At 43.5% G+C, this 26,004-nt stretch overlaps 3 protein-coding genes across 7 annotated transcripts in view; 2 read left to right on the top strand and 1 right to left on the bottom strand.

Annotated features, from left to right (window-relative positions):
- Positions 1–284: 284 nt before the first annotated feature.
- On the bottom strand, positions 285–12,162 carry LOC129840274 (oxysterol-binding protein-related protein 11-like). 4 transcript variants are annotated; one of them, XM_055908036.1, is made up of 13 exons: positions 12,080–12,162; positions 9,825–9,893; positions 9,324–9,499; positions 8,783–8,862; positions 7,383–7,583; positions 6,825–7,026; positions 5,525–5,667; positions 5,055–5,189; positions 3,878–4,355; positions 3,536–3,722; positions 2,957–3,139; positions 2,620–2,773; positions 285–2,227 (listed from the first exon to the last, which is right to left on the bottom strand). In XM_055908036.1, exons 2-13 carry the CDS (start codon positions 9,884–9,886, stop codon positions 2,171–2,173), a joined length of 2,058 nt encoding a protein of 685 aa, XP_055764011.1. In that variant the 5' UTR covers positions 9,887–9,893; positions 12,080–12,162; the 3' UTR covers positions 285–2,170. The 4 variants fall into 4 exon arrangements, with proteins under 4 accessions (XP_055764011.1, XP_055764010.1, XP_055764012.1 ...); XM_055908035.1 differs by lacking the exon at positions 12,080–12,162 and adding an exon at positions 10,821–10,894; XM_055908037.1 differs by lacking the exon at positions 12,080–12,162 and adding an exon at positions 10,635–10,722.
- On the top strand, positions 11,132–15,824 carry LOC129840276 (glycerol-3-phosphate dehydrogenase 1-like protein). 2 transcript variants are annotated; one of them, XM_055908039.1, is made up of 8 exons: positions 11,132–11,222; positions 11,500–11,677; positions 13,315–13,455; positions 13,741–13,879; positions 13,991–14,103; positions 14,318–14,551; positions 14,738–14,844; positions 15,237–15,824. In XM_055908039.1, exons 1-8 carry the CDS (start codon positions 11,182–11,184, stop codon positions 15,331–15,333), a joined length of 1,050 nt encoding a protein of 349 aa, XP_055764014.1. In that variant the 5' UTR covers positions 11,132–11,181; the 3' UTR covers positions 15,334–15,824. The 2 variants fall into 2 exon arrangements, with proteins under 2 accessions (XP_055764014.1, XP_055764015.1); XM_055908040.1 differs by lacking the exon at positions 13,315–13,455.
- Positions 15,825–19,553: 3,729 nt separating this feature from the next.
- The window catches only part of LOC129840272 (nck-associated protein 5-like), a 189,379-nt gene continuing 182,928 nt past the window's right edge, over positions 19,554–26,004 (top strand). The window contains exon 1 of the mRNA XM_055908029.1: positions 19,554–20,299. The gene's annotated coding sequence lies outside the window, so the exon portion shown is untranslated. The remainder of the gene's footprint in view (positions 20,300–26,004) is intronic.

The following is a 26,004-nucleotide window of genomic DNA, read 5'->3' as shown; positions in this document are numbered from 1 at the left end:
TGAACGTGTGCTTCTTTTCATGAGGAATATTGAGGGATTTGAACTTCTGCCCAACGTAAACTGTTAGCCAAACACACAAAATGTAAAGAAAGTTAGCTTCTCTGTATTGATTGTGGCTCACTACACACCCATTTGAAGAGTATTGAGATGCACCCGTTGTCAGCAAGGAATCCACTTTAAAATACTGAGCAGTTCCATAATGTAAGTAATACACGGTCAATAAGGAAAATGTATCGGGTCACCAAATATTACTGTTATGAGTAGTTGAGGAAAAAAAAACGATACTCAATTGATAGGCAATTTATTTAATCAGTCATTACCACACATCTTAGTCTACAAGGAGTCATGTTTCCTTCAATGTCAGTGCATTTCACAGGTCAGCAAGACAAACAACCAAGTCAACGTGTATAACACCATTCAGGGGTATGTGCTTCTAACATGTCTTTCAAAACAGGAAAGAACGCAACAAATACCCCAAAAACTCATATTTACATACGATTGCATCATTCATAGCGGTGACGGGGAAACAAACAGGGCTGGATTACAGAACTGGCACGCAGGGCATATGCCCCAGGGTTGCTTCCCCTTGGAGGTCAGGGGCCCCCAGATATATGTAGAATTGCCCAAAATGAGCTTTAAAAAATGGCAAAATGTTCTCAGGCTCATGCCAAAATGTGTAGAATAGCAGTATGTAACTGCTATAAATTAGCTGACTTCCAAATGCAGTAATCCAGCCCTGGGGGGGTATGCTATAATATTGGACTGGAAGAAGCACATAGGAAGAGATTGCTTAAGGCACCATGACGTGGAGAGAGTAGGTTATAAATGCAGAGTTAAAATCACATCCCATGCTTCAAGCAGGTCTTCTCTTTGCATTCTACCTATCAAAAAGGGGTTGGGAGAACCTTTCCAGGCTGATATTGACTGCATTAGTGTTCATGAGGGGAACGAAAATTTGAGAACCGTAGCTTTTGAAAAGAAACACCGAGGGCACAATCTCATTCAAAACCAACAAATAAGGTGACAATATTAGTTATATTCTGTTCTCAAAATCAGAACAGACGGACTGAGATATCCAGGAGATTAACATTCATTCTTAAACAGAAAAAAACATTTGTTTTGCATATGAAAACAAATTAATTTGGTTAAAAGCTTTAATAACAAAACATTAAATTGTGGAATTCAGGCATAGTAACCTGAGTATAATACTTGCAGTACACACAAAAAAAGACATTGCTCATCATGCATTCCATTTTCCAAAATTCCTCAAGCAAGGAAGGAAGACTATATCCCTTTGGGACTGTGAAAGAAATTATTGTTACTTTATCAAACAAATGCATTCACTTTGGGGGGCCTAAATCATTAAAATACTATCTGTATCATGCCAAGCCTTGTCAATCATTCTGAACAAAGGAATCATCCAAATGGAGACGTCTGAGCAAAACCAAAGGAGTAATGTCATTCATTACCTACAGTATGAATTCAGGAACATTGTCCCCATTTTAAACTTGTTCATTGTAGTGACAGGTTGTGTGCGTCTTATTCAAGCTGTGTCATTAGGCACCAAACGGAATTAAACTCACTGAAACAGGGAGGGACTATGCACTTATCCAATAAGAACTCATTTTCCATTGTAATGCGTTTTAAAACATTCTGTCACATGCCCTAATGAACATGACCCGGGCCTTGCCCATTATGTCCCAAAGTATGGCTATCCAGTTCACACCATTGAATGTCAATTGTGTACTTAGAAAGATGCACTTCGATTCTCGGTCTCGTGTGCGACATCACTGTAAAATAAAAACTCCCTCTGCTGAATCGTGATTCTTGAACACTTTAAACAATCCAAACGAGCGCGGCGTCATACGATTGTTAAGGCGGCGTGAATGGAGTACCTTTTATCTGTACGAGGAGACATGTCCTCATTCAGAGTGGATTTTACAAAAAGTGACCAGTACAAAAGCCTGTACAGCGAGCGTGAGATGAAACTATATAGCCTGTCGTCACGTTACAGGGCTTCCCCAATACTTTTGCATCCGTATGCATGTAAGTGGAGGTCGCGCTTTACCTCGACCGTTTAGGAAATAACCCCACACACACAAACCAAAAGAGAGCGTCAGTCTCGTGGCTACGCCCGTTATCGATGATGGGATCTCGCTGACCGGTAGGACTAAGTTTTCAGAGTGGGTGTTTTCCACAGTGGTTTGTGATACATCCAGCCTTCGCCCTAGCACAGAGAAGACAATAGAAAACATGACAAAGGAAATTAATAAAGTACAATCTGTCAGATTTCCTGCTACTCAATTGTCATTTCAACCTATAAATGTCTGACAGAAGAGAATCCATTATAAATATCCATAATAAAATCCATTTATTCCTGAATATAAACTGTAAATGCCTCATTAGATATCATGTGTTCATTATCCTTGCATTCTTCTCGGAAATGTGGGTGCCAAAATGTCTGACCGCTTAACGAAATAATAATAATAGAACGTTTCCTGAAGAAAATGTGTGCTTGCTTCAGCTGTACAAAAGCATGTCTGTCCAAAGCTCCCCCAGGTCTTGCTGAAGCAAGCACGCTAAATATGAAAAGGTTTGTCAAGATGATGTCCTACGTACCTCGCTTTCAAAATATCTGGTCCTCCATGGGGTCTCGGTCTCAGTGCGGTGTCTCTCCTCGGTCCTCTGTCTCTCCTCCAGGATCCTCTTGTACTCCGTGGCCTTCTCAATGTCCTTCTGACGTAGTGACTCAGTCACGTGCTGCCACAGGCGCCTAAAAAAAAATGAGTGATCTATTTGTATCATGACTATTAATGGGACAAGGCACAATAAAATCAGCGCCAGAATTAACTAAACATTTGATTATATAGTCCTTATCTATGCCACAACCTCACCTGAAAGCATTGAAAACAAATCTGAGCATATTAATGCAAATATGAATTCACTTTTGTCTAACCTTGATTCAGTTGGTCCTTGCTTCTCGTTGGGGCGCACCCGCTTCTTGGTGACGGGCAGCTTGGTGACGTCCACCATGCGCGTGTCGCCATTCTGGTAGCTGAACTCGAGCACGCCGTTCCACTCGCCCTGCACGCGGCACACCACGGCGTTGGTGGCGTTGTGCTTTACCTCCGCCGTCACCCTGCGTGAGGTGCCACGAGAGCAGAAGGACACATGGCCAACTATATCAACCAATCACAGCCTCTCCACGCAAACTATGCAAAACAATTTGAGGTCATTTCAATCCAAAGAGTTGTGGCTTCTGTAAATGATTCAAGCACACTAACTCAATATCAATGAATCTTTCTTTAGCCAGGATAATCCACTCCTCAGTCACTGTGTTCCAGGGAGTCCTAGGATCCATAACATTTTTATTGTTTAAATCTAAAAACACACAGTAACATAACATGGAAATAACTATATGAAGCTGTAATGGCACAGGGACACAAACCTAACCAAAAGCCAATGCAACAATTCAATGACAGCATTAGAAAATTCCTCTGTAGGTGTGTGTGCGCGCTCTGTGAGGGGCACTCACTTGTGCAGTTTGCCTCCGTAGAAGGGCTTGGTCTGGAAGGTGATGACTGCGGAGTATCCCGACTTGGTGCAGTTTACATTTACCTTTCCCCCCAATTCCACCCAGGGCACGGTAAGGATGGAGCGGGCGTAGGCACAGGGCAGCGTGAACATGTACTCCTCGTCATGCTCCAGCAGGTACAGGCAGCCTACACATACAGATTACAATATGGTTAATATCCTGTTAGCATTAGACAGATGCATATTACAGACCATGTTTAGCCAGGGGTTTAGCACCAACCACTCTGGTGCTAGCATGCACAGACGGTGCAATAATCGATACCCCGTCTCTGGCCGGCCTCACCTTCCCCGATCATGGACACCCCGATGGACATGCCCATGAACTTGCTCTTGGTCCACACGTGGGTGTTGACGCACATCTGCCTCTCGAGGCACTCGGCATAGAAGCCCGACACGGGCGGGTGGTGGGACACCTGCTCAGCCACGAAGCGCAACTGGTAACTGCCGTCCTCCCCCTCGGTGGTGGGGCTTCCCTGGGGAGGAGAGGAGAGCGAGGGGGCATCCTTGGCCGGTTCCCCGGACCTGGGCACCTTCCAGGAGCAGTGGAAGCTCTCGCCGATGATGGGGTTGTAGGGCTTCTTGGCGATGGCGTCCTTGCGGCCTTCGTGGAAGGAGGTGAGGTAGTACTCGACGAAGCGCACCATGCGCTCCTCGGGCCCTCGGCCGTCTGTGATGGCTACGAACAGGTCCGGGTGGGACATGAAGTCAGCGTACATCTCTAGCAAGGAGCGCTTCTCCAGGATGAAGGTGGGCAGCACCACCTGAGGAGACAGAACTATTTATGACCTTTATTAAAGCAGGTGAGTTATTGGGAACTGTTCAATAACCTAGTGTGTGATCTATAATGACATGTAGTTAATGAGGTAAAGATGATTTTAAAGAAAGCTTCAATTTGAGGTCATTGAGAACACATTCTCTTTTTATGACTTGACTAACCACCATCCGACACTCAACAGGCTTTGAGCCTACACTAGCTGCTGCTAACCATGGGAAACTGAATTTCACTGAAGTAGAGCTGGGACGATAACGAAAATGATCAACACCGATCACTTAGCGCAGGAATTTTGTAACCTATAATAGAGAAATGTGAAGTTTGAAACAAAATAAGTTTGCTTATATGGAGGATTGTTAATGGGGAAACTGATGGCTAAAACTAACGAACTAGTAGTATTAGTTTAAAAGATAATACCAATAAAAACTGGTGCACATTAACTTTAAAATGTATCATTCTATTTATTGTTAACGCATCAATTCATCACCCAGCTCCACTATGAAGTCAACAAGAAGAATGAAATGACAAACCAAGGCATTTCTTAACTCCAGTAATGCAGTCCTTTACATTAGCCAATCAGAGGACGGGAAACAAGATACTACTATGGTCTGTCTAGCTGGGCCTTGGTCCAGCCCGATGTATGTTTCAGGCTGTGTCCGGGGGGGGAGCTTTGTGGAACTCGACCTACCCGCGTGAGGTCCATCCCCAGCTTGAGCTGCGAGAGCAGGTGTAGGACGACACTGCGCTCCTCCTCCACCGCCAGCAGTTCCTCCTCCTTTTCCGTGAAGGCGTCCTCCACCTCGTCCTCCCCGTCAATCTCCTCCTGGCAGGGGATACAATATTTACTTTGAGAACAACAAAAGTTGTGGCTTGCATCTTGAAAAACAGTCAAGCTGAAGCACCAACAGTAAAAAGCCATGGTAAAGTGATTTACTTTACCATCCTCCTCATCTGACCATGGACACATTGTTACATAGACAAAATGATCATTGGAAACATTGACATTTATTTAATGAAAAGTACTGAAGTCAAACTGTCCTGTCCAAAGAGATACACCTACATCACTTTTCACATCGCCCTATACAGCCTCAGGTCAGTACAGTTTGGCTCGATAGTGTGAAGAGCCCTTTTGGGTCTCGGAATGTTCCGTGTCCTTACCCCAGAGAAACTGCTGGGCTCCGTGGCACTCAGCTCCAGGAGGCCGCCCTCCAGCAGCCCTCCCTCGGTGCTGAAGCTGTCCAAGGGCCCGCCGTTCTTCAGGATGTCCGGCAGCTTGGGCTCCAGCCACTCGATGGTGGGCCCTGTAACAATTGACACAGCGGCGGCCACAGCGGCCTTCAGCTCAGAGGTACTCATGCTAGGCTACAAGGCTACACTACGAGGTCCCTTAACTACCGGACCAAAACAACTAGGTCGTATGCAGCAACCATTCAAAAAACACCCAGGCTGGCTAGATGGGGTGGCTGGCTGGCTTATTCCTCTGACAGTTCCCCAGGACCACAGGATGGAGACGTTAACCCGATCCCCGGTGAGTATCGAGATACGTTTCATGACCCGCCAACAGGAAACATCCTCGCCTGATTGGTGGGTTAGCATTAGCGCCACATAGGGTATTTCTAAGGGTGTTTGGGTGGGAGGCGAGGCCCATTCAAATTAGCATGGCCCACACAATCCTTGACAACTTTTCCTGATTGGCTCGTCCCCAGGTTCCGTCCTGTTCGTGGGCCTAAGGAAATATGGATGCCAGGTAACAAGATCTTACGATCTCCTACGTCAAACTGGGAACTTGTGACGGATTTTCCCCATTTCCCCTGTTCCACAATGTCTGGTTGGCTCTGTCAAAAGAAATGGCAAAAGAAATCGTAGCAGCCATACTACTTTTGGTAAGTCTCTTGGCTGTCAGTATGGTGCTGTGTGAGCAAAATGGAAAAAGGGTGGTTAATTGGGAGAGCTGGTATTACTCAGTTACCCAATGAGAGATCTGGTTTCAACCCTAAACAGCCGGTAAGAATAAGTACCGCTCCTTCATAAATTATTGAAAATAATTCCACTGTCGGCTTTCGGAGTACATCTGGACTGGGAGGGTCTACATGTGCAATTCCATGATTTGTGAGGTAGAATTGTGCAAGCACATGATGGGTGTCTAGTACATGTTGCATACAAACTAAGGACGACTAAAACCATTCTTGGAAACAAAACACCTTTAATCCATGTAGACTTCCATGGCTAACTCTGAGCAAGGGGGCAAAGAAAAGGTAACTTACAGTTTCTACCTTGCTCTTAACCGGCATCTAGAAGGCAAATCTGAGAAAGCCTGACAATAAAGATCTAAAACTAACAGGGCATGCACACAGATCCCCTTCTTTTCATTGGAGTTCATCCATAAATTAACACTCATTACTGTCACCAGTAGTGACCTACTCCCCCTCCCTTCCAGGCCCCCAGCGGTCACCCTCACCTCCCAGGGAGCTCCTCTGGCGGGCCAGCTGCTGCAGCTGCAGGATGTGCAGGCAATCGTTGAGGCAGTTCATGGTGGCCATGGAGGTGGCCTTGAGCATCAGCAGGTCCTGGTCCAGCGGGGAGAGGGGGCCCGTGGCCGGGGGCAGGCCCTCGATGGTCTGGATCAGGTCTCGGTGCTGGCCCTGGGCCTGGGTCATCATCTGGGAGTAAGAAGAGCGGAAGGAACCGGAGTGAGTTGATACAGATAAAAATGAGCTAACCGTATTCGTCATTAGATTAAAACAAGAAGTTCCTGTAACCTAGTCCTAGATGAAAAGTCTTCATAAAATGACAAAAAAGCTGGGTAAAAAGACTAAGATAATACCCTCTAAGACAAAATAAACTTCTAATAAGGCAGAAGAGATATTCTTCTCTCTACCACCGGCGATTCCTGTTGAGACGCAAAGCATTGATGGAAAATAAATACAAAACACGGATAAAAAACTTCAAGCTATGCTAAACCCCTATTCTATTTTGGTTCATGAGGTAATAGCTACCGTCCCTATCCCCAGCCTACCTCTCTGGCATCAAGCAGATGGTCGGGCAGCAGGGACCTCTTGGAGGAGTACAGCGAGGAGCCCTTGTGGAGCTGAGTCATGCTGAAGAAGGAGGCAGCGTTCTGGTTCTGGAGCTGGCTAGGCCTGCGCTGGGACAGGGGTGAGCTGGCGCTCCCTTGAGACGCCATGGAGTAGCTGCGAGACTTGGGCGGAGGGTTACTCTGGACAAAGACAGAACAAATTTGTCATACAGTGCATCTCATCTGTGATAGGATGTTGGGAAAAGTATGTTTTGATCAATGGAGCTTGTGGAATGTAAGTAAAGTTACCCCTAGATGCTGATATTGGGTCAGTTTAGCATTTCCCCCACTAATGGTTACAGCATAGAGATAGAAGACTCATCTTTGTATCTGTGCCATTATAGTGTGTGTGACAGCATGGGCAGTGACATTGAGGCTTAGTCCATTGTCTTCTTCAGCTGATTGCGCCCAACTTATAGGAATCCCCACCAGCTGACTACTTTCAAAATGGTGGAAGCCCACAATGGACATGTCCATGTTAAAACAAGTTATATCAATGATGAGTCCTCTCTATTAGTTACAGTTAGGATCGTGGGAGGGGAAGAGGATCCTAGATCTGTACCTAGGTGAATTTTAACCTATGGAGCCATCTTGTTTGTGACTATTTGTGTGGCCTTATGGTGTCATGTCAATGTGCAATGTAAATGTTGATTGTCTTCAACTCAAGTGCTTAAGATGCGAGACGAATTAAGGCCAACAATGTGAAGTACTGAATCAAGATGTTATGCCACAATTTATCCAAGAATAGAGTTAGCATCATTCTTGTGGTTTGTCACATTCTGTCTTAACAGTATTTCAATGGAAAGTGTACATCTGTTAGGAAGGAAATCCCACTGAGTAACGCTGACTCACTGACTTCAGCCAGGAAAGATCAAATAAAACATTTTTTTAAGGAAGTCCCCCCCCCCCCCCCCCCCCCGTTTGTCTGCTATGATGCAGCCAGGCACATCTTTGGCGTGTTACAACACTACACTCAAAGGCTGGCATCTAGGATGGTCTCGGCTCATATCTAAGCTAAATGAATAGAAGCTCGAGTTCCCCATCAATGTGTTACCATTATCAAGCAAAAACACTACTACACCTAATCTATAAACAAGACATCCCCTCTGCACTTCTGTTGTGAAGCTCATGTTACAGGCAAACATGGACACGATCAATGGGATTGCATAACAAAACGAGCCAGTAGAGTGTTTGGATCAAGGGAAAACATTGTTGTGAGTGAGAAAGAGCTTGTGATGAGGAGTGCGTGTGCCTGTCTGTGTACGCATGCAACTGTGTGTATATATGCAAGTATATGCGTCTGCGAAAGTGGGTGTGTGATGAAAAGCCCTTGCCTTTACCTTCCCCATGGCCTCAGTGTGGTGTTGCGTGCAGATCTGCAGCCGGCTCACCCAATGCTGTCTCTCTTTGGCATCTGTGGCTGGGAGACACAACACCACCACAGGGTCACATTCATTAGTGCACACCGTTGTTGTTTTGCAACTGAAAATGAGTTTCCTATTGGATATGTTCAGTTAGTGCATCCCTGTTTCAGTCGGTTTTCTTTAGTTTGTTGCCTGAACAGAGTTAACTCATTACAGTGCAGCCGAGTGAATCTCTGCATGGATCAATAACGACAACGTTATCCCTCTCCGACCGAGGACAACGTTTTACATGCTGTCTCCCCTTCCTAAAGTCTTGGTCCAATAGTCTGACAGTGACTATATGTGTATCTTGCCTGTCCAACAACTGACTGATGCATTGAGGATATAATAACATTGTGCTGAAATGCAAACCATAGATGTCCTGTAGTAGACAACTCATACAGCATGACACTCTTGTAGGAGTTGTTGTAGCTGTTGTGATTGGTGAGTGTGAAAGACAATAGTGTGTGTGTTTTACCTCGGAGCTTGTATTGTTCCCCACTTATGGCATTGACCGTGAAGGTGTGGGAGTCCTCGTCGCTGGGGGATATGACCGCCCCTGCCAAGGGGAGTGTCCCGCGAGGTTTCTGGGGCCTGGACTGCTCATTGACAAAGTACTCCAACAACCCTGCCTCATTGTTGAGGACAAAGAACCTGCATGAAGAGCAGAACGTTCAATCAAAAGATTTACATTTGAGTAATTTAGCAGACGCTCTTATACAGAGCGACTTGCATGAGAAATTAGGGTTGAGTGCCTTGCTCAAGGGCATATACAGATTTTTCATCTCGTCAGCTCAGGGATTCGAACTAGTGACCTTTTGGTTACTGGCCCAATGTCCTTGAGCTGAAGATGCTTGTTGGCAAAACATTGAATCTATTCAATAGTATGTGTAGTTGATTTTATCATATTGTAAATACCTTTACTAAATGCACATAGTACTGGTTAATCAATGTTCTTCAACCTGGGCTGCCCACTCACCTATATTGCCATCCTGTTACCAGGTTGGTGTATTTCATCAGGTAACCATCAATATTTTCCATGTGGTCACTGAACAGAGCAGAGATTGAGAAAATGACAGTTAGCAAAAAAGCTAGTTATGCTACAATAACAGCAGTGGGTTGGCAAAGTTCAACTCCCAATGAACCTCTGATTGAACTCTGGCTAGCCTGTTAACTAATAGCTACGTCAGTAAGCTCAGCTAGAAAAGCTAGAAACCAAAGCTGGCCAGCCAGCTAACATTTGACCAATTAATTACAGTTACCAACTGAAGACGTGTGTTGCACTGCCTATTAGCCAAACACATCACTGCAGCTAACTAGGTTAGCACGATTGGTTAGCCAGATGTGGCTAAACAAGAGAATTAGCCTAGCTAGCTAGACAGTCATCATACCTGTACTGCCAGCCTTTAGAACTCCCTCTCACAGTACTACCAGGCGTCCCTTTCTGGGGAAAGACATCCAGTTTCCCTTCACTGTCCGATATTCGTATTGCCGTGGCGGTTTCCCCTTGCATAGTCATAGCCAACGTTATAGCTAGCTAACAAGCTACAAACCTTGCCAGAAACGCTAGCTAGCTGGCTAGCTAGCTTGAGAGCTAGCCACACATCAAACGCTAGTCTGATTTGCTAACTTGAAGGCCTTGCTCACAGATGGATTTCTTCTGTTTATGGCTTAACAAAACACATAGCTATCGTTCATTGAAAACCTATCTAAACAACTGAATAAGTAATCCATCACAACATATTCTTATAAAAACAGTGCCGTGCTAGGTTGTTAGTTTGGTGTTTACATGATCCAAATCGCTGCTAACAGGCTTCACGATGACGCGACACGGTACTGGTAAGTCATGTGATTCAATTCCATGAAAGGACTTCCGCACTGTCAAAAAAAAGAAAAAAAAGGGGAATATTTTGCCATACAAAGTTTGTCGAGATTCTACAAATGCAACCTATCTTCAAATATATCCTGCACATACCCCATCGAGCTACCGCCAGCATATATTCCAGTCATGTTGCATGACAGACAATGAGAATTTTGTTTCTCCTCCGAGCTCTGCACATCGAGAAAACTATAGAACTTTCTCCATGCATTAATGTCTCTCCATACTTGTCATGACAGGTTCGCCGTGGTGGCACACCCAGAATAACCCTACTGTTATCTAACATGTACAAACCTTTCCCTTCTTTTATAAACAGGTTAAAAAAAGGGCGGTGTGCTAAAAAAGAATGTGCTGCCCACACGACAATGGCGTATAAGGAAGTTATGGTTATAAACACGGCATTTTACTGAGCTGTTAACACTGCTAAAGAAATCGTGCCTGCTACTCTACCTTAAAAATGCCTGCTAAGAAAGTGTGCATCGTTGGATCTGGAAACTGGTATATTTATGCGCTTTCTCTATTTCCATGTGCCTGCATTCGACAACATTATATCATCATTAATTCCACTGATTGAGTCATAATGTAGCCAACTAAGTGCTGATATTAGGTTAAATGTGCAACTTGCGTGTAGTTTCATAGAATATCAAACAGAAGTTTGATTTACATTCAAGACATTCCGTGTACTGTAATAATCTGGTTATCGTACCCCCAGGATATATTTAGCATGTTAATTTTGCGACTGTGATTTTGAAAATATGTTTTCATCATCTCCTAGGGGCTCAGCGATAGCCAAAATCGTCGGTCACAATGCAAAGGGATCCAACAGGTTTGACCCCATTGTCAACATGTGGGTGTTTGAAGAGATGATCGATGGCAAAAAGTTAACAGAAATCATCAACACAGAGCATGAGAACGTCAAATACCTACCGGGTCACAAGCTTCCCAAAAATGTGGTTAGTGTTTTGTTTACTATGAGATTTTTTGCCTCAAGATTACAAATCATTGAGTTGGGCAATACATCTGGATTTAACATCATCTCCTATCTCCGGACATGCTTTGTGGTTGTGTAAAAGGACACACACAGATAAATTGAGTGAAGTTTGACCTATACAGCGCTAACAACATATCCGTCTAGGTTGTTCTCAAGAACCCAAGGCATTAACAAGGCATTCTGCCTTATCCCTAGGGTTCTCAGCTATAAGCACCGTTTACCGGTGGGCCCATGTACACTACAATCCCATCTCTTTGTTTTAAAGTTTAGAAAACGCCAATAATCATTGCTTGCAATGCGGTTTTTGAAACATAGGATTATCTTCCATATCAGCGAGAAATAATCTTTAAAAGATAACACTTACTGTATCAGGTTTGCACAGAACCATAGGACTGTGTGTATGCATAGTATGGGATCAATATCATGCCAAATGTGGTCCTCCAGACCACAAACTACACTTCCTTTCCAGTTACGCTGACACACAGGCATTTAAGCACGCTAGATAGCTAATTAGCACAGGTGGTCTTCTCTGCCTTCCATCAGTCTTCCTTAATAAAGTGCTTGTAACATGGCCATGTGGGAACACAAACCCTAACCGTATAAAATAGTGCTGGAGTAAGAAATCTATACAGTTGCATATCAGGATACTATTTTTGACATATATCATGTAGTTTTGAAAATATTGCAATATGATTTTTTTTGCTAGTTGTCTGTAGCTAAACCAAAACTCCAGTACTTTTCCTTCATAGCGTGTTCTCTATCTTTAAAAAAAAAAATAGGGAGCCAATTTGTTTTCAGCACTTTTATTCCCATGACTGATCAAGACTTGTTTTCTCATGTTCTTGCTTGTCCTCTGCAGCTATGGTGAACAGTTTGGAACATTGAATCGCAATACAATCACAGTGTCGAATCGCAATACAAAGAAATGTGAGAATCGCAATACATATCGTATTGGCACCTAAATATTGTGATAATATGGTATTGTGAGGTCCCTGGAAATTCCCAGACATACTATAAAGGTGTGTAGGAATTTAGACTTTAGGTTTTTGGGTAATTATTTCTCGCTGCTATAAAATATATGTCCCTTATATTTCCCAAACCAATAGTGATGCATGTTAACGTTCAGAACGAGCGTCGGGGCTCTAAACAAAACCCCCCCAGCCAGAATATCCCTTCATGAATAGATGCTAAAGGTATTTGGCATTCTTTGAATAGCCTACCAGTCTGACATACCTTGCTTTCCACTGTGTCAAAACTTAATGTATGTATTATTGTAGCCATCCGCGCCTTATGTCAACTCCATGTAACAAAATAACATCACATAACATCTTGTAATCACAGGAGGTTGGTGGCACCTTGATTGGGGAGGACAGGATCGTGGTAATGGCTGGAGCGGGAAAAATGGAAGGGCATCAAACACATGGTCTCTACATGTTTGATGCCATTGCATTTGCTCCGTTCCAGCCATTATTATGAGCAGTCCTCCCCTCAACAGCCTCCACTGCGTAATGTAGATTCATGATAAATGCTACTACACAGTAGCATCCATCATGAATAGTACAATGTATCATGCTATCTTTTCCCGCTCCAATTTACCAGGTTGCTGTTCCAGAAATCACAGAAGCGGTGAAAGGGGCCAGCATACTGATCTTTGTCATTCCACATCAGTTCATTGGGAGGCTATGTGATCAGATGAAACCTCATATTACACAGGGAACCATTGGGATATCCCTCATCAAAGTAATGCCATTTACCTCTTTTTCACACCAGCTCTCACTTAGAAAAAACATTGCTAAAATCTATAAAACAATTTAAGTCTGACTTTACTCTGGCTTCATATCGTGCTCAGGGAAAGTCTCAGCTGTATGAATTTATCATCATGGCTATGATTTTACACTCATTATGTAATAGCAGCCTAGTCAAAAAAAATGCAGCCACCCAAATGCTGGTAACTAGGGTAATATGTTACAAAATGAGTGATTGAAGGCAGCCTAAGATCTCTTTTCTGCCCTGGTCCTTATTCAGGGCATCGATGAAGGCCCAGAGGGCTTGAAGCTCATCTCTGACATCATCCGTGAGAAACTGGAAATTGAGGTTAGCGTCCTGATGGGGGCCAACATTGCCAACGAAGTGGCTGATGAGAAGTTCTGTGAGACCACAATTGGTAAGACATTTTTAGATCATTTTGTCTAGACTATTGCTGTAATGTTTAGTGTGTTGCAACTCCCACGGATGCAGTTATGTGTACCTTGACTTTCTATCACTACCTAAACAGGAGCTAAGAACGAAGCAAACGGACATATCTTTAAAGAGCTGCTGCAGACTCCCAACTTCAGGATCACCGTGGTGCAGGAGAGTGACACAGTAGAACTCTGTGGGGCTCTCAAGGTACAATTTACATTTAAACTCAAAGAGAACAACTTTTGCTACATCGTTAACGTAACTTACACAGAAGGCCCATGTTTCGCTGCACTGTACCTCTGTTTTATTTGCTCACATTGTCAAATAATTTGTTACAAACCATGATTCATAATATTGCTAGAAAAAGAGTAGAGAACTGCACATACCACTTATGGTTCCTTTCCCACTCTCTCCTTCCCAGAATATTGTAGCGGTGGGCGCTGGGTTCTGTGACGGTCTGGGCTTTGGGGACAACACCAAGGCTGCTGTGATCCGGCTGGGGCTGATGGAGATGATCGCCTTCACCAAGCTGTTCTGTAAGGGCCAGGTGTCCTCCGTGACCTTCCTGGAGAGCTGTGGGGTTGCCGACTTGATCACCACCTGCTACGGGGGGCGCAACCGCAAGGTGGCCGAGGCCTTCGCCAAGACGTCCAAGGTGACATATCTAGACAAATACGACTCAAGGATGTGACTCTGCTGTGACCAGTACAACTTCCACCTGTTTTGTCTGGTTGATAACAGTTAAGATATTAATATCCATCACTTCAAGAAACCCATGGAATGTTTGTGTGTGTATACATGCTTTAAGTAAAGTAACTAGCTATGTTGCATACTTCTCCAGTCTATTGAAGAGCTAGAGGCTGAGATGCTCAATGGCCAGAAGCTGCAAGGCCCACAAACCTCCGCTGAGGTGTTCAAAATTCTCAAGAAGAGAGACATGATCAACAAGTGAGTACAAACTCTTTCACCTTAAAGTGAGACTCAGCGCTATGACTTTGCTTGCTCTCACACAGTCACACAGAGTATCTGCGCCTGTGCACGTGTCCGCTTCACGCTGCTACAACATGATGACTATGGGACCAAAATAGTGAAGACGTTTAGCCTCGTGCTTCAACGCTCTTGCGGAAATTGGCCCGATGTTTTTGTTTACTTCGCGCATCGCTGAGCCTACTTTTAATACATTTAGTGACCTGAAAATATTCCTCTACTCATTCACTACATACATTTTCATCAAATTAGCTGCAAATAGGAACTGAAGCTCTCCTCAACATATGTGTGAGTGCTGCTAATGGAACCACCTCTTGCTGCATTGAGATTTAGTGCAATGTTTTGTCTTGTAGGTTTCCGTTGTTTGCCTCTGTGTACCAGATCTGCTTTGAGGGCAAAGCTGTGCAGGAGTTTATCACATGTCTGCAGAGCCACCCTGAACATATGTGATCACTCTGGAACCTGCAGCCACGGAACCTGCAGCTCCTCCAATGGTGTAGAGTGAAGTTGCCCCTAGATGCTGATCTTGTCAGTTTTGCATTCCCCTATGGTTAGGTTGGGATTGGAGAGGCGAAGCTGATCCTAGATCTGTATCTATAGGAAAACTTCACCCCCGAGCCACTTCCAATAGCACCATCATACCATCAGAGGGCAGCAGTGCTGCATAAATGCTCATTATAATACTGTAACTATATAAAAATGTAACTGTAACCACTAAATATTCCTTATCATTTGATACTAAGTCTGAAGAAGCACTACTTAACGTGCTTTGTCGCATATTCATATGTTTTGTGTTTTGATTGTGTATCAGCTTATCAACTAAAGCACTTGACAAATGTTAAGTAATCATTCTTGGTTACAAAAAAATTTCAATTCATTTGACATTTTTACAATTTGTGGAACACATATTCTCAAAATAATAATTTTGATTGAAAAACAAATGTATTGTGATTGTTTTGTTTCACTTCATCTTGTCACATGGGGGCACGCTTACTCTAGCTGCAAAGAAATGGATGTCACTTGCTCTTTAACTTTGAAAGCCTTTCAGAGGATAACAGTGAACAATTACATATTTGAAATAGTTAAGATGAGGGAGGAATAACAAAGAACAAAGATACGTTTATTTGATTGCCTAATGTTGTCCGTGCGCATGTTTTGAAAGATTATATTTATTTTAATTAGATGTTCCCCTGATGAAATAAGGATTGCTTATGTTTAACTGATTGATCAGCTTTTAATAACAATTACATTTATCTAGTTCTTGCCTTCACTTCAAAGATGTCCGACTTATCCTAGAGAACACAGATGTAAATGTAGCACAGATATCCCACAAACCCTATTCCCTGGAGTCTTCTGTGACACAACCATATCAGACCCAGGATTAAAGGACAATCGTGGCCCTTGTCTCTCCTTCTCTTCTGGCCGTATCACAGCGAGAAGAACAGAGGCTTAGTGGGATAGCGAGTAATCAGCTAGGCCTTTGACTGTCCCATCAGATCAGAGGGACCTTGATGCGTCCATCCATCCCTCCTCGCTTCCACCTTGTCAGTAGCCACGACGTGTCTTGCCACGGTTCACTCTTTCCTGGGTAACCTGATGAGGAGGAGGCCTCTTTTCTGGTTGACAGCTCCACAGACCGGGCTGCCCCAGATCCCACACATCCCTGGACATCAAAGAGCCCAACGGCAGGGAGCCATGGAGATGGCAGAAGCCCAGGTTGAGGCACCCTGTCCTCCCCAGTTTCCCGTGGGACATGGGGCCCCAGGAGAGGACTTGTGTGGGGTCTTCCAGCAGGTTAGGCTCCCCTCATCTCCCTTCACCTCCAACTGAACTGTCATCAGTGTTTTGATGTGAGAGCCTTGTGCAGGTTGAGGCCCTGATCCTCTGTCACAAAGAGAAGAGGTGCACATTCAGTCCTGGGCCTGAAAGAGCAGCTTAATCACCATGGTAACTGCACTGAGTCCAACCAGTCCCTACACAACACTGTCACGTTGTGAGAGAGAGAGTGAGTCTTGGACTTAGGAGGAGAAAGTGAGCAAAACAGTGTGAGGTCCGGATACTTCATGGTTGAGATATCACTGAGTCTGCATACTGCTGACAAATACATCTATTATCCAATTATAACAGAACAAGTTGACAGTGTGACTGACTGGGGTTCAAACTTGGCTCTGCTGGCTGACACAAGACTGTGTTAGCCTGCTGAGCTAAAGCCTAGGCATTAGCTTGAGGAACTAACACAAGTTGTCAAGTCTCAGGCAAGGTTACTCATTTATCCAGTGCGGTTCTGAACCACCTCTGTTACAGCATCAACAAATCAACGCTGTCATTGCATGAGGATTAATTCAACACTTTGCAATATTGAGTTACAACAAATAGTGTTCGCTGTGATTTACTGCGTGTAATGAGGTGGGGTGAGTTATTCACAGTTGCTTGATCACACCTGTGTCTCACATGGATGGTTCTGTCAGTGTTCCTCCTCCAAATGTTTCCCCCAGGCCTTGCAAGCTCTATATGGGCCCCAACCACCTGGCTCTCACAACCTTAGATTTATAACAGTCGTATAATTCTAGCTCTGTGTGAAATCCCACACAGACTTTTGCAGAGGTTGATGGTTTTAAGTCCTCCCTTCTCTCAGTCTAGTTCTGTGTGAAATCCCATGCAGACTAGAATATCTGGCTGGGTAAGCTATATGACCTGTGTCAAAAATGATGTATTTTCTTTCAAATACTTGATTATTTCACTTGTACTTCATCGAACACAGTGCGAAGGAAGCAAAGGAGTAGGGCAAACCTGCACCCTATATTTGAAATGTATGCACGCATGACTGTAAGTTGCTTTGGATAAAAGCGTCTGCTAAATGGCATATATTGATATATTATATACTGGGTGGTTAGAGCCCTGAATGCTGATTGGCTGACAGCTGTGGTATATCAGACTGTATACCACGGGTATGACAAACATTTATTTTTACAGCTCTAATTATATTGACAACCAGTTTATAATAGCAATAAGGCATCTCGGGGGTTTGTGGTATATACCACGGCTAAAGGCTGTGCGATGTGTCGTGCCTAAGAACAGCCCTTAGCCGTTGTATATTGGCCATATACAGTTGAAGTCGGAAGTGTACATATACCTTAGCCAAATACATTTAAACTCAGTTTTTCACAATTCCTAACATTTAATCCGAGTAAAAACACCAGAGCTGGTGTAACTGAGTCAGGTTTGTAGTCCTCTTTGCTCGAACACGCTTTTTCAGTCCTGCCTCACCTTTTCTATATGATTGAGGTCAGGGCTTTGTGATGGCCACTGAAATACCTTGACTTTGTTGTCCTTAAGCCATTTTGCAACAACTTTGGAAGTATGCTTGGGGTCATTGTCCATATGGAAGACACATTTGCGACCAAGCTTTAACTTCCTGACTGATGTCTTGAAATGTTGCTTTAATATATCCACATAATTTTCCTCCCTCATGATGCCATCTATTTTGTGAAGTGCACCAGTCCCTCCTGCAGCAAAGCACCCCCACAACATGATGCTGCCACCCCCGTGCTTCACGATTGGGATGGTGTTCTTCGGCTTGCAAGCCTCCCCCTTTTTCCTCCAAACATAACGATGGTCATTATGGCCAAACAGTTCTATTTTCGTTTCATCAGACCAGAGGATATTTCTCCAAAAAGTACGATCTTTCTCCCCATGTGCAGTTGCAAACCGTAGTCTGGCTTTTTTATGTTGGTTTTGGAGCAGTGGCTTCGTCCTTGCTGAGCGGCCTTTCAGGTTATGTCGATATCGGACTCGTTTTACTGTGGATATAGACACTTTTGTACCTGTTTCCTCCAGCATCTTCACAAGGTCCTTTGCTGCTGTTTTGGGATTAATTTGCACTTTTCGCACCAAGTACGTTCATCTCTAGGAGACAGAACACATCTCCTTCCTGAGCGGTATGACGGCTGGTTGGTCCAATGGTGTTTATACTTGTGTACTATTGTTTATACAGATGAACGTGGTTCCTTCAGACGTTTGGAAATTCCTGCCAAGGATGAACCCGACTTATGGAGGTCTACAATTTTTTTCTGAGGTCTTGGCTGATTTCTTTTGATTTTCCCATGATGTCAAGCTAAGAGGCACTGAGTTTGAAGGTATGCCTTGAAATACATCCACAGGTACACCTCCAATTGACTCAAATGATGTCAATTAGCCTAACAGAAGCTTCTAACGCCATGACATAATTTTATGGAAATTACCAAGCTGTTAAATGGCACAGTCAACTTAGTGTATGTAAACTTCTGACCCACTGGAATTGTGATACAGTGAAATAATCTGTCTGTAAACAATTGTTGGAAAAATGACTTGTGTCATGCACAAGATAGATGTCCTAACCGACTTGCCAAAACTATAGTTTGTTAACAAGACATTTGTGGAGTGGTTGAAAAATGAGTTTTAATGACTCCAACCTAAGTGTATGTAAACTTCCGACTTCAACTGTACCACACCCCTCATGCCTTACTGCTTGATTATGGTATTACTGTACCTGGCATTTCAGATAGGCTCAATTAAACGCTCAAAGTATTTGAAAGAAAACAAACACTAGTTGAATCCAGGTCTGCTATACCCAGTTTGTCTGTTTTTCAGAATATAATCAGTGATGCTGAATGTCAAAGGGTGGGGGAGAGGGGGGAGCCACGGCCCATCCTACATCCTCTCTGTACACACACAGCTAATTACAGGGCCTGCTCTCCTCAGCTGTCACTGACACAGTCTCTTTACATGTCAATGCCAGCCGAATGGGCCCTCATCATCAGCGCTCCCTCCCTGTCCCAGGGCCCTCATAGGAAAATAAAACACAAAAAATGCCTTGTCCTCGCCCCAGCTGCCAGTCTCACAGGGCAAACATGGCACAATGGCGCAGGGCACTGAGGCTCAGTCACAGGGCACACACACACACCCCTCTCTCCACTCTGCCCTACCCTTCAGCTGGGGCATAACGTAGTCTTTCTGGGGGCCTCTCATCATGCCACGCCCCACAACCGCCCTCCTTTGTGTTGGTCTAGCACTCTGAGGAAATGATCAAGTACAAGGAGTGGGTGTGTATTTGTAGCGGGAACTTGTGTGTTTTTTTTGTCTACCATTTGCCATTTGTGGAAGGGGAGGTAGGGCCTTGGCTAGGAGCCCGGCTGTGGTGTGGTGGTGTTGGCTGCATATAAACATCGAGGGTGAACACAGGCACATTTGTTTAGGCCTCCTCCCCCCTCACCTCAGGCAGCCTTGGGAGGAACAGTTGACAATTCCTAACCACACTAGCCTGGACTGCATACCCATCCACACACTGAGGATAGACAAGGCCAGTTGTGGACTGGAGGAAGAAAGGGAGTTTACCTGAAGACTGGACAAAAGAGGCAATATAAAAATAAAATAAAAAGTAAGTTGACTTTTACTGTTGATTTGTTGACTTTGATATAGTTTCAAAAAGAAATGCATGACTTATCACTCAAAATGACAGTGGATTGTCTCTAAAAAAGCAGCGAGGGCAGAGTTGTATAGCTTGGTAATGTTTTTATTCCACATTTTGTGCCTTGGTTCACCGGCATCTCTGTTCATCTCCTGGGAAGCAAGAGTTGCTAGAATCAGTGAGCTTAACATTTCAGGATGTGGACAATTTATTTATCTATAAATTCCCTTTGTAGCTCACGAATGTTGATGGCCATATAAAGGGCCTCTCTTCGAGCTGCTGATGTGAAATGGGACATTGCTTTATTCCCAGTGGGACTGCTAATAACATGGCTTGGACATTCCAACATGTCATTGTAGCATGTGGCGATGCATGAATCCACTTAGTGTTCCTCTGAGCAAAAACATTTCAGTAGACACAGAATCTATGTCCCAAATGGAACCCTTTTCCCTGTATTGCAGTACTTTTTACCAGAGGCTTGTATATTTCTATATTTATTTATTTGTAGTTCTGTTCCTGTCTATTATTTTTCTGTATTATGTCATGTTTTATGCTTTGTGTGAACCCCGGGAAGAGTAGCTGCTGCTTTTGCAACAGCTAATGGGGATTAAAATAAAATCCCTGGTCAAAAGCAGTGCATTATAAAGGGAATAGGGTGCCATGTGGGACACACTCAGAGACTGCCTTGACACTGAGCACGTTTCAGTAGACACAGACTGCCTCTACACCCCCAGTCATCTCACTACACTGGGAGCTACACTGTCTCAGATAGAGCCATGCTTTAGCTCCAGCTAGCATTTTTGGTTGGATTCGTATTGGATAGTAGATTTCCCTTCATTATTACGTTCTCCATTTATGATGTTATCATGTATAGGACACATGTATAGGACACACTATAGCATTGCGTTTGATTGTTTTAATATTTGTTCTAATAAGGAACAAAACACATACGCTTTTACCATTAACCGGATGCCTGATAATTAAAAGTCATATTTATCTCAATGTTGGTATGGAAGCTGTAGGACTGACTGCTTTATGACCAAGCAGATTTAACTCCCATATGCAGCTGGGAATTCCAAAGGGTAGTGTTCTGGTTAAGTGGTATAGATGGAAAATGCATCTTAACTAGGAGAATTCTCTAACGATGACTTTGGCCGAGACTTGGTCAACTCTTCATCTTCATGAATTCCAGACATTGGATTGTATATGATTGTATCAAGATATGGATTTGCCATCCCATTCCATCACGTAATACGTTATGGCAGAAAGGAGAATGGAAATATCTTTCAAACATGAATCTGTCTGAGTGTTTGAGAAGGGCTTTGGTTGTTCCAGTATGGTACACTCTGGTATGCATTTGCTGCAGAGTAAAATATAGTAGCCTATAGCTCACCCCATGGACTAGCTCCAACTTCTCGCTATTCATAAGTGCAAAGAAGACAGGAAGGAATGTCTGGTGAAAGCTGGTCCGCACCGAAAACAATGAAAAGTGCATATTTCATCATTATGACAATGATGACATGTAACGATGAGGGTAGGCTAATTGTATGGGTTTCTGACCATATAAGTCCAACATTGCTCCTCCCCAGTGTCCCAAACTGGTAATAAAATCAAATGGTATTTGTCACACGCTTCGTAACAACACGTGTAGACTAACAGTAAGCCCTTCTGAACAATGCAGAGAGAAAAATATAGGAAAATAATAACACAAGGAATAAATACACAATGAGTAAAGATAATTGGCTATATACACAGGGTACCAGTACCAAGTCCATGCACAGGGGTACGAGGGTAGGTTTTGACAGTAGAGTCAAAAGAGTAAGTGCAAAAAGGGTCAATGCAGATAGTCCGGGGAGCTATTTGGTTAAATATTTAGTAGTCTTGGCGGTAGAAGCGATTCAGGGTCCTGTTGGTTCCAGATTTGATGCATCGGCACTGCTTGAGGTATTGCTCTCTTATTGGAAAGTGCAGGGTGAAAATCACTGGAGCTATTGGCCAGATATACGTGTTCTATCCTATTTAAAACCTCCTTAGAGAGCAATTACAGCCAAAGTACTACTAAGTACACTTCTAAAACAATGGGCGATAGCTCAACATTCAGTTGTTAATAACGATAAATCCGTAAATAAGTAAAACTACTATGGCACACTTAACGTTGAGTACTTGGCTCATCTTCTTTTGAGAGTCTCTCTCTATTAGAACCTGCATTCCACCTTTAATAGGTTTAGAATGTTCTGGATTTGAAACTGCTGACATTACTCGCAACAATAGTCTCTATAGTCTTTGTAATAGGCTTTTTATGGCTCACAGGCCTCTACCTATCTTAGCCAATATGACTCAAAGCAGACTACATATGAAAGACCTTATGAGAAACACTTCTGTTTGGAACATTGTTGAACACATAACACTAGTGTATACTTATGTTGTGAGAGATGTTATTATTATTATTTGTCAATGTGGTGTAGTTCCAAAATATGAGGAATCAGTGGATTTTTATTTTAATGCTAATTGATGATCTACCTAGCAACTACTTTTCTCTGTTCTGATTGCTTAGATGTTGACAACAGGAAGTACTTGAAGTGACATATTTCTGTGAATGTAGTCTGTTCATGAGTAAAAGAGAAATCAAAAGAGTAAAAGAGTAATCTGTCTCCATCCAGTGTTGTCAACATAGAGAGTCATCAATCCACCTTCTAAAGAACCCCCAAACTACGTTACTACAGCCAAACAGCAGTAATGGTAAGTCTGGCAGTGGCAACCTATTGTCATGTAGTACAGGCATAACAAAAATAGAGTGACTTTGAAATAATTATAATAAAAAACATTTTTACCCATTTGGTATACAATTGGCAGTTACAGTCTTGTCTCATCGCTGCAACTCCCGTACAGACTCAGGAGAGGCGAAGGTCAAGAGCCGTGCGTCCTCCGAAATGCAACCCAACCAAGCCGCACAGCTTCTTGACACAATGCTCACTTAAGCCAGAAGCGCCAATGTGTCAGAGGAAACACTGTACACCTTGCGTCCGTGTCACCATGCACTGTGCCTGGCCAGCCACAGGAGTTGCTAGTGCACAATGGGACAAGAACATTGCTGCTGGCCAAACCCTCCTCTAACCCGGACGACACTGGGCCAATTGTGCGCCGCACGTGGGTCTCTTAGTCACCAGCCGGCTGTGACAGAGCCTGGACTCGAACCCAGAATCTCTACTGGCACAGCTAGCACTACGATGCAGTGCCTTAGACCACTGCGCCACTCCGGAGGCCTGACTTTGATATAATTTAAAGAAAACACAGGCTATTTGTCATAAAATGTATCCTGTCCTCAGCTCTTTCCCTTCATCCTCACTGATTGGAAAAAAACTACAGGGCCACGTTCAGCAGGACACTATAAAAACCTATTACGTAGAACAAGCATGCCTCTGGCATGTAGAACAAGGAATTATGAGAGTTCTGTTCATGGTATTTCTATGTGCAATGTTCCTCAGGGTTTGCTTGCTGAACATGGCCCAGGTAAAAACTATAGGGTGGAATCTCGTCATTAGGTTGGTTTTCACCTGGGGCAAAATGTTTAGTTTTGCAACTTTTGGACTAATGATCCCACCCCTGTTCAGTTCTTTCAGATCAGTGCATATAAAGGAGAAGAGGTTAGAAGAGGAATGATCTTTAAAGCTTTCTTCCTCTTGTAGAGGGAGGAATTTTTACACCCCTCTACTCCAATCATTTCCACCGTCCCCCTCAAAGGGTCTGACCCTTAACCCCCAACAGTTTAAGGTCTTCCCTCCAATGGACGGGTTCTAGCCACGGGTCAAGCCATATATTTTGTGCATGATTACCTTGTCAGTAGCCTCTCAGGCCGTGTAGCCAGCCACAGTGAAGTGTTAGACGTCACGAGGAGAGAGATACTCTTTCCACGTTGAAACTGAAATGTCAATGCGTTCGATTGCACAAAAAATGATTTCTTTTTTATGAGACAGACTACCACATGTATTCAATGAATTAGATTAGATTGAACCGAATAGATTGAATTTGCATGTTCAAATGTCAGTTCGAAGATAATGGAGTGCTCTGTCCCCATACATAACTTGAAGTGCCTCTTCACAAGGGGTTTGTGTACTAGCATTTGAGCCAATTGATTAATACTTGGGTTATTCTGATTAGATTTAGGTACGAAGGCTTATCATAGCCTACGAATGTTTTTGACACTATGTAGCTACACTCTTATCTGACCGGCAATGTAGTTGCCTTATTGCAGTATTCCCAAACTGGGGTGCGTGCAATGCCGTCGGGGGTACGCCAAATAAGAATGTGATTCACAGTTTGTATATTTAAAAAAATAATTCTTTACATTTTCAAACAGTCCATTTATATTTTCCAATGGGGCTATACGTTTGGGTGAGGTTTTTTTCTCGCCTGAGTAGCCTCGTTTCACTGCCAAAAATAAAATTGAACCATCTAGTGTTCAGCGAAATAACAACACAATGTCAAATACAGGTAGCCTAGTCAAATAATTAACATCCAATCACATTAACCGTTAATCTCTCGCGGGAATTCCACTAACGGTCCGTATGTAGCCAAATGTAGCTGCTGCTCATGTTGGTATCTGTACTTATGGCGCAAAAGTCGTGACAGGGAGACATAGTGGAGTGGTAACCCGCGTGCAAGCAGTTGCTCCCTACGCCACTTGGGTACACTGCAGCATCCACCGAGAGGCTCTTGCTGCCAAAGGAATGCCTGACAGCTTGAAAGACGTTTTGGACACTACAGTGAAAATGGTTAACTTTGTTAAAGCAATGCCCATGACGAGCTTAAAGTTTTCTTTGCTGACCATAATTTTCACTTGTCTGACCACTTGCATGATGATGAGTTTCTTACATGACTGGCCTGTCTGGGTGAAGTTTTTTCTCGCCTGAATGATCTGAATCTAGGATTATAGGGACTCTCCACAACTATATTCAATGTGCTGGACAAAATTGAGGCTATGATTAAGAAGTTGGAGCTTTTCTCTGTCTACATTAACAAGGACAACATACAGGTCTTTCCATCATTGGATGATTTTTTTGTGCGCAAATGAACTCCAGCTTACGGACAATGTCAAATGTGATATAGCGAAGCACCTGAGTGATTTGGGTACGCAATTACGCAGGTACCTTACCAAAAAGGATGACACAAACAACTGGATTCGTTATCCATTTCATGCCCTGCCTCCAGTCCACTTAACGATATCTGAACAAGAGAGCCTCATTGAAATTGCAACAAGCGGTTCTGTGAAAATTGATTTTAATCAGAAACCACTGCCAGATTTCTGGATTGGGCTGCGGTCAGAGTATCCTGCCTTGGCAAATCGCGCTGTTAAGACACTGATGTGCTTTGCAACCACGTACCTATGTGAGAGTGGATTCTCAGCCCTCACTAGCATGAAAACTAAATGCAGGCACAGACTGTGTGTGGAAAAGGATTTAAGACTGAGACTCTCTCCAATACAACCCAACATTGCAGAGTTATGTACATCCTTAAAAGCATACCCTTCTCATTAACCCGTGGAGAGTCACAATTTTTGATGAACAAATAAGGTTTTATATGTAAGATGGCCAAATAAAGAGCAAAAAATGTACTATTATTATATTATTATTTGTTCCCTGGTCGTATAAGAGCTCTTTGTCACTTCCCACGAGCCG

Source organism: Salvelinus fontinalis, chromosome 41, assembly GCF_029448725.1.
Source record: "Salvelinus fontinalis isolate EN_2023a chromosome 41, ASM2944872v1, whole genome shotgun sequence".
NCBI lineage: Eukaryota > Metazoa > Chordata > Actinopteri > Salmoniformes > Salmonidae > Salvelinus > Salvelinus fontinalis.
Note: the sequence above shows the minus strand (reverse complement) of the source record. Positions and strands in the feature narration are given on the sequence as shown.